A 16,006-nucleotide genomic window follows, 5' to 3' on the forward strand; every position below is an offset into this window, starting at 1 on the left:
AGACTGTGTCTAACCTCAATCACGTGGTGTGCCCACCTAGGTCAGCTGGCACAGGAGACAGTGTCTCACCTCGCTCACGTGGCGTTCCCACCTAGGGGAGCAGGCACAGGAGACTCTGTCTCACCTCGCTCACGTGGCGTTCCCACCTAGGGGAGCAGGCACAGGAGACTCTGTCTCACCTCGCTCACGTGGCGTTCCCACCTAGGGGAGCATTCACAGGAGACTGTGTCTCACCTCGCTCACGTGGCGTTCCCACCTAGGGGAGCAGGCACAGGAGACTGTGTCTCACCTCGCTCACGTGGCGTGCCCACCTAGGGGAGCAGGCACAGGAGACTGTGTCTAACCTCGCTCACGTGGCGTGCCCACCTAGGAGAGCAGGCACAGGAGACTGTGTCTAACCTCAATCACGTGGTGTGCCCACCTAGGTCAGCTGGCACAGGAGACTGTGTCTCACCTCGCTCACGTGGCGTGCCCACCTAGGGGAGCAGGCACAGGAGACTGTGTCTAACCTCGCTCACGTGGCGTGCCCACCTAGGGGAGCAGGCACAGGAGACTCTGTCTCACCTCGCTCACGTGGCGTTCCCACCTAGGGGAGCAGGCAGAGGATACAGTGTCTCACCTCGTTCACGTGGCATTCCCACCTAGGGGAGCAGGCACAGGAAAAAGGGTCTCATCTCGTGGTTCTTCGAAATATACCTACACCTGTAGGCTGTGCCAAAAGGAATATCTTAGTTGCAAAATGGTACAGAAAGATGATGTTTAAAATTTCCTTTCTCGACATAAAGTTTTGAAAACGTTTAAAAACGTAATTTTCGGAATTTGTTTTTAAAATGTATGTTTTAAAAATAAATGTAAACATAAAAGGTTTACTATTCTTGTGGCACGCACGCTTTCTGTCTTTTCCTAAGGAATCAAGAACCATATAATAGCTCATTGAACTTTGTTTTAGTTTCGAAAAATTCGAAAGGCGAGCATCGAAGTCAATTCGCGTTGTCCACTCGGACAGGGACATGCGTCACTAAGAAGGGAGCAGGGGGAGTCCGTGGAAAGGTACCGCTGGACTGTGCCCGCCCACCTCGCTGTTCCGACTGCGGGCCTACGTGAATCCCGAGCGCGTACCGGGAACCTCCCGAGCCTCGAACAAACAAGAGAACTGCGATGGCGCCGCCGTGAGAACAAAGGACTCGCAGGTAACGTTTGGCTCGCGGGCACGAATTATATTTAAAAAATAATAATTATTTTCATACACATTACATTGACTTGCAAACTGGTTTAATATAATATTTTGTATTTCTGTAACCTCGAGTAAAATTATATTTATAAATAAACGGTTACTTTTTCCTAGGCGGGTTCTCTCTTGCAAAAATACGTTTGGATAATAAATGGGTGACTTTTATCTTTGAAAGATTTGTGCAATGGGAGTGCATGACTTGATGTTTTTGGACATACGCCATTGCTAAGTACTTAGCAATGGCGTATATCCAAAAACTTACATCAAGTCAAATGGGTGACTATTTGACAGCTCTCTTGACCTCTCTCTCCAAACCCACGTCACGATGTCTAGCTGGAGATCGATAAAATTTGAGAAATATTTAGCGTACTGATGTATTTACAATGACAAATTGGTAAATGTTTTGTAAGTAGCCTACATTAGCACTAGTATCTGTGCTCTTTGAAGGATTTACTGTAAAGTGCATCAAAAACACTACTTAATGGTTAAATAGCTTTGTCATGTCGTTTGATACCTTTACGTCGCGCCTTCAACCAGTGCGTTCCAACTGTAGTAAAAATGGCGTGAAGTTCCGCGCGCAGTCAAGTATTTGTGACTCGCGGGCTTGTCCACTTGGTGACAGCGAGGACTCGTCGACCCGGCCGGGGGGGAAGGGGGAGGTCGAAGGTCACGCCTGTGACCGTCACCCGCCCCGAGGCCGAGTGGACTGTTGCGTCGCGGGGGGAAGGTCGATGGAACGGACAAGCGCGCTGCAGTCTCCTCGACTTGGCGGAACTGGCGGTGTCTAGTCATCGCTCGCCGAACAGATTTTCACACCTTTTTAACGGGCTGCGGAACGTCTACTGGTTTTCTTTCACAAAGGATTTTCCTACCAGTTTATTCCAATAGCTCTCTTCCATTTTTTTTTTGGGTCGCAAATTTTCTCACCAGATACCTACTTAATAAACGTGGTTTTCGAAATGTTATATAGGTCACGCGAGAGATCATAATCATAAACACTAGAGTCTTTTATTTTTCGTTATTAGGTAATAATTAGTGTATAGGAGGCTATCTGTTAAGATTTGATGCGTAACATAAACTGTAATAGCTCTCTCGTAATAAATTTACAGGGAAAGCCTTCAAATAAAAATAATGGCGAGAAAATGAAATAACCAACCGTCACCGTTTTTTTTTTAAATTAAGACCAGAATAATTAATGTTTTTGGCACATGAACCCAGACATAAATGGAACCGTTTCATTTTATCATAATTAATTTGTAGGTAGCAACGTAATACAGAATGTACATAAAAGAATGTTCTAGTTCCAATGGTAGACTATTTACAACAAATCATACATCAAATTGAAGGTAAACTTGACCTAGTTTTTCTTCCAAATGTAAAACGTGTGCACCTTTAGTTATACGGCACACATCCAAACTAAAGTCCAACTCTTCCCGCACTTTGGTTAACACGTCCGGAGTAATGGAAGCAATAACCTCTTCAAGCTCCAAAGGAAAAAAAAAATCGCATGGCGTTTTGCCAGGTGAACGTGGAGGCCAACGAAAAAAAGAGCTCTGTCGTCTCGGCCATTACGACCAATCCAACGGCCAGGGAACTTCTACGTTAAACCACTCTCGTACAAAGAGATTCAAACAGTTAAGGGCTCCATTCTGTTGCCAAGTAAAGTTTACATGTTCACCCTCTACCAATCGCCATTTTGCGTAGGTGGCGCTGCAAGCGAAAAAAAAACAAGAAAAGCAGTACTCTCACATGCGCTAATCTAAAACGGTTTTGAGTTACGCTTTAATTTTGACCGTTAACGGAAAAGCTATACAACGCTTGTAGTTGATGCCATTGAAATTTATAACTGGGGCATTATTTTATGGATGAACTTGTATTTTATCTCTGTTGCAGGTTTCAGTGGAAGTTTGATCGGATTTCGTGAACCACGCTCACACGGTTGAGATTTCAGTTTGTGTGCTTGGCAGCACTGGGGGGACTGAGGAAAGCCGAGCCGGTTGGCGTCGTCTCTCCTACCTCGCGAGGCCACGACGCCCAGCTGTTTGCGCCCCGCGGCACGAGCTGTTATACCTCGTCCTACAACCCCCCTCCCCCCCCCCCCCAACATACACCCAAGCACTCGAGGTACTACCCAACCCATCTGCCGACCTCGGTGCTCCGTGTCTTCCGCCGTCGTCGCCTGGCTGGTCCAGGGCCCCCACATGGCCGGTGCTACCGTTGCTATGGCAACGGGGCCCATGGGTCTAGGGGGCCTGCGAAGGAAAGAAAAAAAACTTAAAACAAAAAAAAATTAAATAAATCATAGAAAACAATTAAACAGTAAGGCCTAAATTTAGTTACCGATGATGAAATATTTCACCAGAGTAATATTGTTCGGAATATGCTGTGCGTACGTACAGATCGTGTCTGAATCTACAACTGTGAGTAACAAAACCACCACCAATTGACTTGACACCATGTTGACAGTGCAGAACAGTTACACTCTTTTATTTGCCATTATTCAAAATACATTTACGTTGACAATCGAAACACTGACTTAAAACTAGTTTTAATGTGTTTTAAAAATAATTGTAAAAAGGTTTTAAAAAAATATAACTAAAAGAACGTACATAAAGGAAAAAAAAAAGATTTTTTTTTCTCTGTTAGAAAAAAAAAGGGGGGGGGGCATCATGACTTCTAGCAACGGGGCCCATAGAATGATGTGGGGGGCCTGGGCTGGCCTGCACGAGATCTCAGAGAGCGCGAGGGGCGCTAAGGGCGACAGTGGCACGCTCATCACACGCCTCCGCAGCCTCTACGCGCCAGGCATCGACCTGACGTGCCGTCTTCACGTCGGTAACGCTCCTCTGCGAGACTTCAAGCGGTGGGATATTAAAGATAAATACTATGCTTGGAATATTTTTTTTTCACGCCTGAAAACGTGCGTGAAAACATTTGTTACAGCCTCGTACACTGTCCAAAAAAAAAATTACACGTTAATAACTTAACTACGAAACGATATATACTCGTAATGAGACACTTTCAAGAAATGTATATAAGTTTGTGAATGGCGCCTTAACATTAAGAGATCTGCAAGCCGTACGGCATCGCCATCATACAATTTCAAATATTTTGATACCACTAGCAATAAAGCTGCATTGCTATATATTTTTTTGGCTTGACATGGCATAGGACTTAGTTTTTGATACTTGTTGAAGTTAAACATGCAAACTGGTGTGATTATCATTATATCTGTAGTCGCCCGCGTGAAATAAGTTATTTACTCGCGGCGCTTACAGACTATAGTGTGTTAGTAAATATGTTGTTGCCAGCAGGCATAGAAGGCCTGAAGGGCGTGATTTATGCCTTGACATGCCAAAAATTGGGATAATATTTAAAATTAGAATTATAGCAAAAGGATGGAAACATCCTAGATGGTGGAGCCTAAAAACATAAAAACATAAAACTAAAAAAATAATAAAAATTTAAAACCTTAAAACTACACGCATTCCGAGGCCGCAGTTTCCGTGCCAATGGCTTATACTTCTTCAGGTTGCCTTTTGTTGTTGTGGTTGTTGTTGTTGTTGTTGTTGTTGTTGTTGTTTTGGTGCGAATCCATCTTGTTAATCGGGATGACCGTTTGAAAAGTGAAGCGTCATGAGCGTCGCAAAAATTCTTTGAACAGTCATTTGGCCTAAAGATATTTGGTATCAAATATCTAGCTGAAGGTTTGTTTAGCCTAAAATTATTTGGCCTAATGTCACGATGTCTGAAAATATTACACCTCGTGTACACAAACTACCTACAAAGACACCATAGCCATGATCTCACATAATACAAACAACTCTTTGTGTCTTTGTCATGTGACTTGTCTTAAATGTTACAGTTATCAAAAGTAGTACCAGTCGGTACCAATTTACCTTAAGTCATTTCCAAAACATTACATGATGTTTGTTTACAACTCTGACAGCCACACGAAGATGTTTACAAACACTGTTGAGAGAACAATCGTGACAGAAGTAACGCAGACACTATGTGTGATAACGGTCAAACTTGAAGCAAGTTACATTACACAGATTACTTCAAGATCTTCTACAGCTAAGAATAGTAAATTCCAGAATGAAATTGAACTTACGACAATGCAGACTGTAATCTTAGCCCCCTTAAAAAAAACATTAACGAACAAAATAACTTACACTGCACGGCTTTAGCAACTGCATGACTGTGAGAATGTATGTGAATGTAAGTAAAAGTGTGTGAATTATATGTAACGTTATCTCTTTTTCTGTCTTATTGTGACCTGTTTTTTTTTTAAATTTTGTTAGATTTTTTTTTTTAATTGGGCAATGTAAGATTACTTTCATTGAAGTTTAAGTATGTAGTAATCTCATATCTGCTTTCAGTTACTTAACTGACGGACTGACGCGACAAAGTAAACATGGTTCAGAGCAACTCAACGCGTTACGCCTCAAACTTTTCCAGCAGTAAATAAAAATAAAATAAAACATTCAACATTATAACGTTTAAAATCAAAATGATCTTGCTCCTACTTGATCAGCGAGTGACATCACGTCGCCACGCAAGCAGTGCATCCAGGGCTTACAAATAATACTGATATGTGTAGTTTGTCATGCAACATGTATCGAATTCGACAGTGTGCTCATTAGTATTATTATCCAGTGGTACACGTATCCATCTGCCACTGTCGATCTGTCAACAGTGTTCGTAAATTTGTTGTCATTGTTCGTAACCAAACATCATGTGTTTGCTTTACAGTTGACAGTTGGGACTACCGGTGGACTAATTTTGAGAACTATCAAAATTCAGGCGACACAACTTCGTTAAGTACAAAGATAATAAAACGTTAAGACACGTAGCACTGCCACGACTTCTATCCGCGCCGCCACATGTCGCTTGGCTGCTGTCGAGCCTAATTGACGCGAGAGCGCGCGTGGCTGGAAATAGCCGCCCGTACCCCACTCGCTCACCCATTACCTTCCCCCCCAAAAAATTCCCCCCCCCCTCAATCATTCCCGCGTCTCGGCGTCTCGACGGCGCGGTTCTTCGACCTCTGTTAGAGGGGTAGGGGGGAGCGGAGGGGGAGGGTCGCCGCGACGCGACCCCATTCCGGGCGGGCGCAGCGCCGCAGGGCAACAGCCGTCCAGACGCCACGCGCGCCCAAGGTCGCCGGTCTTACTCCCCCTCCACCCCTACTCACTTCACTCCACCACCTGAGGATGGCATCTATCAACACGTAACTTAGAAACATACAACTTAAAACAGTTAAAAAATAGTCTTTTAGAGAAGAAAATCCACATAACTTAGAACTATCACAAGTAAGAACGATCATAACTCAACACTTAACCGTAACAAAGATACACACACGACCGCATTACACAATTTAGAAACGTCGTAACTCAGGAACACACAGCTTATAAATGTCGTTACCTTAGAAACACACAATGCCAAATCACACAACTTATGAAACGTCATAACGTAGACAATCATAACTTAGAACGATCGTAACTTAGAAACACACAGCTTAGAAAAACGCAACTTAGAAACACATCGTCGCAATACATAACACAGAACTTCACCAGTAAGAGGCACATAACCTAGAGCAGGAAAAACATATAAAAAAAATTTTTGTGTTTCTAAGTTGTGTTTTTATAAGTTATGACAGCCCCCCGCCCCCCCCCCCCCCCCCTCCTTTCTCACCGCAAAAGAGTTAGGGACCAAACAAGTGCAAGGCCTCAGTGCCGGCCGTTTTCAGTGGTGTTAGAAGTGGTTCACTTCGTAGGACTTCACGAAGCAAAAAAAAAAAAATCCTGTTAATTAGCTACGACCTGACTACGATACAGCCATATGTGGCTTACCACAACCATTTGTCTGAACGAGAACACTCCAACAATATCCAATATTTTTTAAGGGCGCCGTCTGCCCGGGCACATACACAGTGCGCAGAGCTTCAGGGAAAACAACGCGATTTGAAAAAATACTCAAGATACTCTAGTGAGGTCTGATCACAAAAAGCATTTAAAAATTCGCTCAGGGCCGAAAAGTACTTTTGACTTCAGATTAAGTGTTTAAACTATATTTTCAGAAGAGTTAAAATGGCTAAAAGGGGTATTTTTTAGGAGTAATTTTTAGGCGTAAAACAACTGGTACAGATTTTTGGAAGCACTTAAGGGACTTGTATTACACCTTTACCTTCATGTCTATGCCATGTAATGTAGTGGACACCGCTCAAAATTCACAGTTGTCCTATGGACGAAGATAGAACTGCGCGCCAGTTCACAGCCTTGCGCTTAGAGGCGATACCGCGTTAGAAGCACCAGCGAGCGTCGCGCATATCATCCCGCCTCACTAACACACATACACCCCGACCAGACGGGCCTTGTGAGAAGTGTATTTGCATTAGTGCAGCGGGATGATAGTGCGACGCTCGTGGAGCTTCTAGCGCGGTATAGCCTCTAAGCGCAAGGCTGTAAACTGGCGCGCAGTCTGATCATCGTCCATAGGACAACTGTGAAATTTGAGCGGTAACCTAACATTAGATGGCGAAGAAATAAGGATATTAATGTAAGGACCTCGGCTGCTTTCAAGAAATTTAACCGGGAGTTTCAGGTCTGAAAATTATTCTGAAACACGCGATTTAGCCATCTTCACTCTTCTGAAACTACAATTAAAAAACGAAATACGGAAACAGAACCACTCATCAGATTCTAACATTGCTTCAACAGGTCAAATTTGGCTCCAAATGGCTCCAATCGCTCCAATGGCTCCAATGACTAACTAGGCTCAATAGCTTTAATATCTACAACTGGTTCCAACGGCTCTAAATGGCTGGCTTCTATAGTATCCCCAAGTTTGCGGAGATGACTAGAATTTGGTGTAAGATATATAAATATATTTTTAAGTTTGAAAATATGCACACTATATTTAGGTATATATGTATATCGATAAAAGGAAGGAATTTCCAACTTCATGAAAAAACAAATCTTACAGATATTTTAGCATATATATACTAATAATATATTAAGGGTTTAAAAATGTATACTATATTTATATATTTTAAATATAATATTCACAGAGCATGGCGGTCGGTCATTGACCCGCACCCTTGAATCATGTGCCAGAACCGGCTATTACATACTACTGACACCACTGTGATATCTTGAGTAGTTTTCAAATCGCGTGATTTTGTTTGAAGCTCTGCACGCCGTTGGGGCCCTTTAGAGGTGGTCTTAATATGAGATAAGCAAAGAGGCACCCCACATGGCAGATGACATATTTCTATCCTTCGTAATGGGAGAGGGGTAGCAAAAACCTTTTTTTAAATAACTACAATATACACTTTTACGTGTGAGAAATTTCAGAATTAAACTTTGTATTTCTTGCTGGGAAACCTGGCAACACTGGGCGTCCCTTCGCAGCATCCGGCCGTGTGAAACAAGAGACGCTTTCTGAGGATCGACTGCAGTTCCATATCAAACGCCCTGTTGGGTCAAGGACTATTCTTATCGCTATAACTGCTTGGCATGTTGTTTTGGTCGTAAGTTTTGCCACTAGATATTTTGCGAACATGTTTGTGTGCTGATAATGTCACGGAAGTGATCACGCGTGACTCTTTACCGCTATTAGATAATACTTAGTAAACATTATGGTGGAAACATTTGTTCCGAAACACTAAATGCAACAAAACTATAGTAATAAGATTTACATTAATTAAATAATAATGCTAACAATAAAATAAAATAACAAACTATTTCACACTATCATATTTTACTTTGGATTACATTCGATCTTCATCGGATACTATCCCTTAAGGGACATGTCACGACACTTAAACATCATCACTGTAGCCATTTTCAATGTTCAAGTGATTAAATGTCCCGATTTCATTCAAATATTACTTAGTTTGTAATGTATTGTAAACTTTCTCGAATTTAATATTTAGTCGTCATTTACACAGCTTAAAATGTTTTTTCGAACCACCTGAATTTCTTTGTAACCTTATGGCCAACAGTTTACCGCAAGCAGTGAAAGACATTTTTTTTTTTTGGTTTAAACTTTTGTTTTGTTGTTTAAACCAGTTTTTTTTATTACATTAGTTATTTTGGTTTTTACATGTTCAACTGAAAAGTTAAATAACATTCCACTTTTTGTCACTTATGTTGAACCAGAAAAGTTATTAACATCAAAGAACTGAAGTCCAGCAAATCTGCACTTCTGACTGGAACTTAATCACAGAAAGGGTATTTCCTCACAGGAAGAGGATTCTCCATAGAATGGGTGTCTCACACAGAAATGGGATTCACAGTAATGTCAGGGATTTCCAAAAAATATGAATTTTTAAAATAATAATTTCATATATTTTATTTTTTACACTTTTGACTATAATTTAGTAATTAATTTAATTTTAGAGGAGTATTTAGCTGGGTACAATTTACAACTTATTCAGATAATTTAAATGATAAGATCTTGATTAGTACATAATTATTTGCTCCCGTAAATCACAAGAAACAATAATGAACAAACTAACGTTATTAGAGTAGAATTTGACCTTTCATTAAAATTTATTTATTCTATTAACAAATAATTTTTTTAATCTTTTTTTTTTATAAAAACCACTTGATTTAAACCATAGTTTAAACCGTGATTTTAACTATTGTGGCTTAAATTATCCAACCCTGCTTTCAAGTGAACCACTAAAATATTTAACTAATTTTCTGAAATTAATTTCAGCCGTTTTTTGTCAAACAAACGGAAATGGAAACCCAAATATGCATGACCGATCCCGACAGGAATGCGTACCTTTCGCAGCACCAGGCTTATTGTTTGCAGTCGTGGCCTTGACTCAAACGACGCATTGTTCAGTCGCGGGTAATCTGGTGTTTCTTAACGAACCGGCGCAGCTCGGCCGCTATCGCGTGCGCGGCTAGGGAAGGTCAGCGAGCGAACAATACGCCTTCCGCCCGAGATAGCCTCAGCGCTCCCGTTGCACTCGTCGCCACTTCTCGTCGAATGTCAACCACATCGGGTACTGACGCTAGGCTTCACACACCTGCCATTAAATGCTTTTGAGTATTTATTATGAATTTCTTATCTGTGTAAAGTAAAAAAGGAACCATTTCCAATTCTACACATTTTTAAATTTGGAAAAATAATTGGTTGTCTGTAAAGTCGGTTTACGGATGATAGTTTAACGTGACAACGTCATAACAAACCATTAATGAAATGATTGCATAGTTTTATGAATAAAATTGAATCATTTTAATTCAATTATCACTATTTTGTATGGGTACAAAGAAGGAGTGAAATGAAATCTACAATTTAATTGATAAATTTACTTTTATTTGCACTCATTAATTCAAATATGTTTATTACTTTAACGAAGAGATTATTTTAACTATAACTTTTATACATGTTTGCTATTTAACTTCTTCCAATCTGTGTTATTCTGTTAGGACGATGATAGGAAAAGTAGGAAACGAATGGGAGTGTTTCAAGTTTAATGTGCCTCGAAAAAGACAAACCGATGGTTGTTACAATCGAGTGGAAGAGAGATAGATGCGGCGCAAGCGTACAATGAGCGTAACGGGACAATGTGCGTAACGGGACACTTTTTCGTGCGTGCAGCCGGCGTTCATCGATTTATTAGACGTCACGTCAAAAAAAAAAAAAATAATGTGAGCGAGTCTTTCAATACTCGTAACATCTAACCTCGGTAACCAGCAAATTCATGTGTTCACACGTGGCAAATACACTTATAATACGATACACGGACACGAAATATAACGTAGAACTCTTTAAAATAATGCCGAGCGTGGTAAATATATACGCAAATTGTGCTTTCAACTACATTTCTTGACGTTGATTCTGCACACGCCGCTAGAATTCATTGCCGGTGCAGGTGCGTCGACTATCAAAACATTCGGTTTGCAGAGCGAGATTTTAAATATTATGTAATGAAACGGCTCCAATTAAAAGCGAAACAAAAAAAAACCTTGAAAATATGCTTTGGACCTGATATTCGACAATGAATTTTATTAAAATACTGTCTTTCTTGTTTAAATTCATTAAACAATGAATAACTTATGATTTCCCTTTGTCTTTGTGAACTTCGGTTCGCGCCAGCCGTCACAGATGACAGAACCGCGCTTATTCATTTCCGTTCAACGCGACTTCGTTCAATTCACGAAATCACTCCTACCAAATGCCGTATACTGAGAGCAACAAAAAATTGGAATGACAAAGCGGATATCATTTGGCCTACATTTGACAAGAACACAGAACAAGGACGTGGCAAGAATGTATTCATGGCGAAGGAATAAAAACGATGCTGAATCTTATTATTTCCCTTATTTTAGTATAAATCGAATGAGGGAATGAAAGTGTTTTAGCACCAGCGCCACACATACTTATGTTTTTTTTTTTCACTTAAAATTATTATCCCTGAGAAGTTTAAAAATAGTTACATATGAACTTATTATTCAATGATATTTTATTCGTGGTTTACCCTATGTTGGTTAGACGTCCAAAACACTATCTGAAATGTAGTTAGTGATTGCATTGTGGAAGCAGTTTTAAATTAATGTATTTTATGGAAGTGACTGTTAAACAACGGAGATTCTAATTCATACTTACTAACCATCATACAAAGTGGGCAAGCACCATTTCTGCAATGTTTTGGGCGTATGCAATATAACGATGGCGAGGTAAAAAAGTGTCTTCGACAATGTCACAGTATACATTTCCTGACAATTCCTAGCTCCATGTTTGATGGTGTATATTGTGGTATCGTGTGTCACCTTCGTTACCTTTTGTCTTGTATTACTATTTCTATAAAACCCTATATTAATACTTTAGACATAGGTATGCCTACACACACAAATGTGACACAACTCTTATTTGTTTTGCTAAACTATAGTTTGCCAACACATAACACATATAAAATATAACATATATCAAATTTAACAGTTGCCATTAGATTACGTCAACAGTGTTTGTAAACAACTTGATGAGGTAGTCAGTGTTCGTAAAGAAACATCACTCGATGTTGTGCAAGCAACAGTTGATGAATGGAAACTGAGACATCCGAGACAAGTCAGCATGTTAGACGGGCTGGACGAAGCTGGACGAAGCTGGACGGGGCTGGACGGGTCTAGACGGGGCTGGACGGGTCTGGACGGGGCTGGACGGGGCTGGACGGGTCTGGACGGGTCTGGACGGGTCTGGACGGGTCTGGACGGGTCTGGACGGGTCTGGACGGGGCTGGACGGGTCTGGACGGGGCTGGACGGGGCTGGACGGGTCTGGACGGCCTGGATGGGTCTGGATGGGTCTGGACGGGGCTGGACGGGCTGGACGGGGCTGGACGGGGCTGGACGGGGCTGGACGGGCTGGACGGGCTGGACGGGGCTGGACGGGCTGGACGGGCCTGGACGGGGCTGGACGGGCCTGGACGGGGCTGGACGGGCCTGGACGGGCCTGGACGGGCCTGGACGGGGCTGGACGGGGCTGGACGGACCTGGACGGGCTTGGACGGGCCTGGACGGGGCTGGACGGGGCTGGACGGGCTGAACTGGCGTTGCGCGCTTGTTGCGCGGGCTGTGCGGGCGTGCAGTCGGCACGTGGAATCCGAACACGACGAGAGGCAGCACGTGGAAGTGTCGGCGCCCGGCAGTTAAGCCCTTGCCTGGCGCTCCTCTCGTGGTGGAATCGGTCCGGGTCGGGGCGATGAACCCGCCACCCTTCCCCTTCCCCGTGCCAGTCTGGTCCAAGCACTGATGGCGCTCCGTGGCTCCCGATGCATCGAGTGGTTGCCAGGGTTCCGACGCTCGGGTCGGCAGCAGGACTAGACCGAAAGTCATTTGACCGAAATTTCAAATAACCTACTTTCGTTCTAGTGCCTTTTGGTCTAGTTTTAATCGGTCTAGTGCCTCTCGTTCTAGAGCCCTTCGGTCTATTGCCTTTCATTCTAGTGCCTTTCGGTTTAGTGTATTTTCTGTCTATTGCATTAAATTCTTTATTGCGATATATATATATATATATATATATATATATATATATATAAGGGATGGTAAGAGGGTTTAGGTCTCGTCATCTTGCGATTTCAAATATTTTGATACCGCTTGCAAGAAAGCTTCCGTGCGAAATATATTGATTGACATGGCATAATACTCAGATTTGTCTACTGGTTGAAGTTAACACGTGAACTTGTGTGATCATAATGATGGTTGCAGTACCCCGCGTGATATAATAAGTTATTTCCTCGCGGAGCTTAACAGACTAGTACCTGGTAGTAAAAATGTGGGTGCAACAAGGCATAGAATGTCTCGGAGATGTGAATTATGACTTTACATGCCAAAAATTAGGATAAATAGTTCAAAATTAGAATTATAGCAAAAAACTATGGCGGGGCCTAATCCCTTTGAGTGACTTTGATGTTTGTTTGATTTGAATAAATGGGTGGGGTTACGATCGGCGCTCAAACTCACACTATTCTGATGACATATTTAAAATAAAATACAATGTGGGAGACAATGTAGGAGAAAATAAATGAATCCTAGCGGAAGCAAAAGGTAGGATATTGTGTCTTATAGTAGGTGTCATCAGGGCCGTAGCTAGTATGACTATTATATTATTTTTATTTTTATGAGTATGTTTTCTTTAGAATTTATTTATTTTTAAAATTGGTTGCCACACTAAAAACTTAGGGAATAGTAAACTTTTAGCACTCCGTTTACAGAAAACTGTACATTTCATAGTTTGGTTTTTTAAAATTATTTTTAATGCTATGTTCGTAAGTAAATTGTTTGATGATTTCGTTATACTATAATGGCGAGGAACGTCAATGTAACCCATTTGGAAGGATTATAATAATCCTTCCAAAGTAATCTCTCTCTAACCTTATATAGCTAAGTTGCTACAATTTTCTTATTCAGGCTTAGCTTTTTTTTAAAATCCTGGAAGGGAGAGGTTCGAAACCCACAGTCCTCCCCCCCCCCCCCCCCCCCCTGCTTAGTCCCTGGTGTCATGCAACTCGTCTCAAAGTAGACAGTAGTACCAGTGGTCCACGTATCCTGCAATTGTTTTTTTCTTCTTCTGTCAACAGTGTTCGTCGGCGTTCGTAAACACACGTCATGTGTTTACTTCGCAAGTGACTGTTGGGAAATGGCTACCACTGGAGCCACTTTCGAGAACTCTCGTTTCTAAAGACAAGTTGCGTGACACGGACTGTAGCGCTCAGCTGCGCTGCACTTGAACAGTCGGCCTCGTCTCTTTCCGTCCCTCTCTCCATCCCCCTTCAGTTCCCCACTCCCTGCTCCGGTCTTCTTTATTCCATCTTTATTGACCGGAGCTTAGTGCACAGCTGCCCCAGGCCCTAGAGGCATCTGGAAATATGCCAGCTGGAAAGAAAGAAGACGTCATTGAGTCACGACTTCCTGGATGCGTTCTCGGAACGGCATGACTAGGTCGATCCAACTGATTTGACACGCGCTTTCCGGTTGGTGCTTCCGAGCCAGTGAGACCGGTGTCACACGGTGCGTTTCTGCCGCTGCGGCTAATAACTAGGTCACTCGAAATCACAGCACACCGACCAGCCTCTAATGCACGCCAACACGACATTACATCACGCCAGTTAGCCGATCTAGCTGGTGGGGAGCTTCACTCCCCCGCCGAATTAGGTACACGTAACTTTTATAGCATTACACAACCTACCAGCGCACACACAGGCCCGTGTGCCAAACCTATCCCACAAGACACGCACCCCCGCCGTCGATTCAAATGATTATTCACCAGTGTGGGGTGCACCTCATTTACTATGCACTTAGCGAGTTGTAGAAACTCCGGTTTCTGGCCTCGCCCACGCTTACTGCCCCGGATGGCAATATGATGAATCGGCGGCGGCGGCGGCGGCGGCTGCGGCTAATACGTCCAGAGCGTTTTTTGGCTGAATATTTATTTCGACCGCACAGTGAAGGTCTCGCAAGAATGCTCTAAGGGCGGTATTCCAAGACGTACGGGTAAGGTAGCGAGTAAGCACTCCCTTGTTGGGATACAGTCGCAACCTAACTCGAGGGCCGTGTTCCAGAATGTGTCCAAACCGTATCCCAGTAAGGCAACATAATAAAAGCATCCGTTTTAATAAACGGTGCCCTGTGCAAGGCAAGGAAACTGGTTTCAACGTATTCTAGCGCACGTTTCGCAACCATCGTTACAATTATTGTTATGGGAAAAATACTAAAGATAGCAGCACTATCGCAAAGAATAAAAAAAACAGAACCGCCTGTCTAATATTCTCACGTACTTTTTTTTTAATTGATATTTTTTCTTGTTATGACCATAAAGTGTATGAAATGTATTCCAGGATAGTTTTGCTATTACAAAGTTTCATTTGGCACACTAACACACTTGGTACGTCCCTTGATGATCACAAAAGTGACTATATACGAGTTAATGGCGCCAGACGCGGGTCGCCATCTGGACGAAACCAACGAAAAAGTGAACTCTGCGCATGCGCGGAATTTAGGCAACAACTCGGTTACGGATAGGACACCAAATTCCGTGAGACTGTTTTCTCTGAAATAAATTCTAGTTATCAAAATCTGCCAGATTTTTTTTTTTTTTTAACTAATAGAAGGTAACGTGTATACATATATCTGGTGCAAAAGTGAACAACAAACAGTAACTTGAAATTATTGTTTGTATAGTGAAACATAAGTAGGAATTAGAACTAATCGTGTGGAAATGCAATCAACCAACACGGAGAGCAAAGCCAAAGAGACAT

General features: G+C 42.3%; 1 protein-coding gene across 1 annotated transcript; it reads left to right on the top strand.

The window, feature by feature from the left end:
* The first annotated feature begins 3,930 nt into the window (after positions 1-3,930).
* On the top strand, positions 3,931-12,902 carry LOC134533418 (spidroin-1-like). The gene is made up of 2 exons (XM_063370940.1): positions 3,931-4,066; positions 12,382-12,902. Exons 1-2 carry the CDS (start codon positions 3,931-3,933, stop codon positions 12,900-12,902), a joined length of 657 nt encoding a protein of 218 aa, XP_063227010.1.
* The last annotated feature ends 3,104 nt before the right edge of the window (positions 12,903-16,006 follow it).

The sequence above is a fragment of the Bacillus rossius genome, chromosome 6, assembly GCF_032445375.1.
Source record: "Bacillus rossius redtenbacheri isolate Brsri chromosome 6, Brsri_v3, whole genome shotgun sequence".
In the NCBI taxonomy this organism is placed as follows: domain Eukaryota; kingdom Metazoa; phylum Arthropoda; class Insecta; order Phasmatodea; family Bacillidae; genus Bacillus; species Bacillus rossius.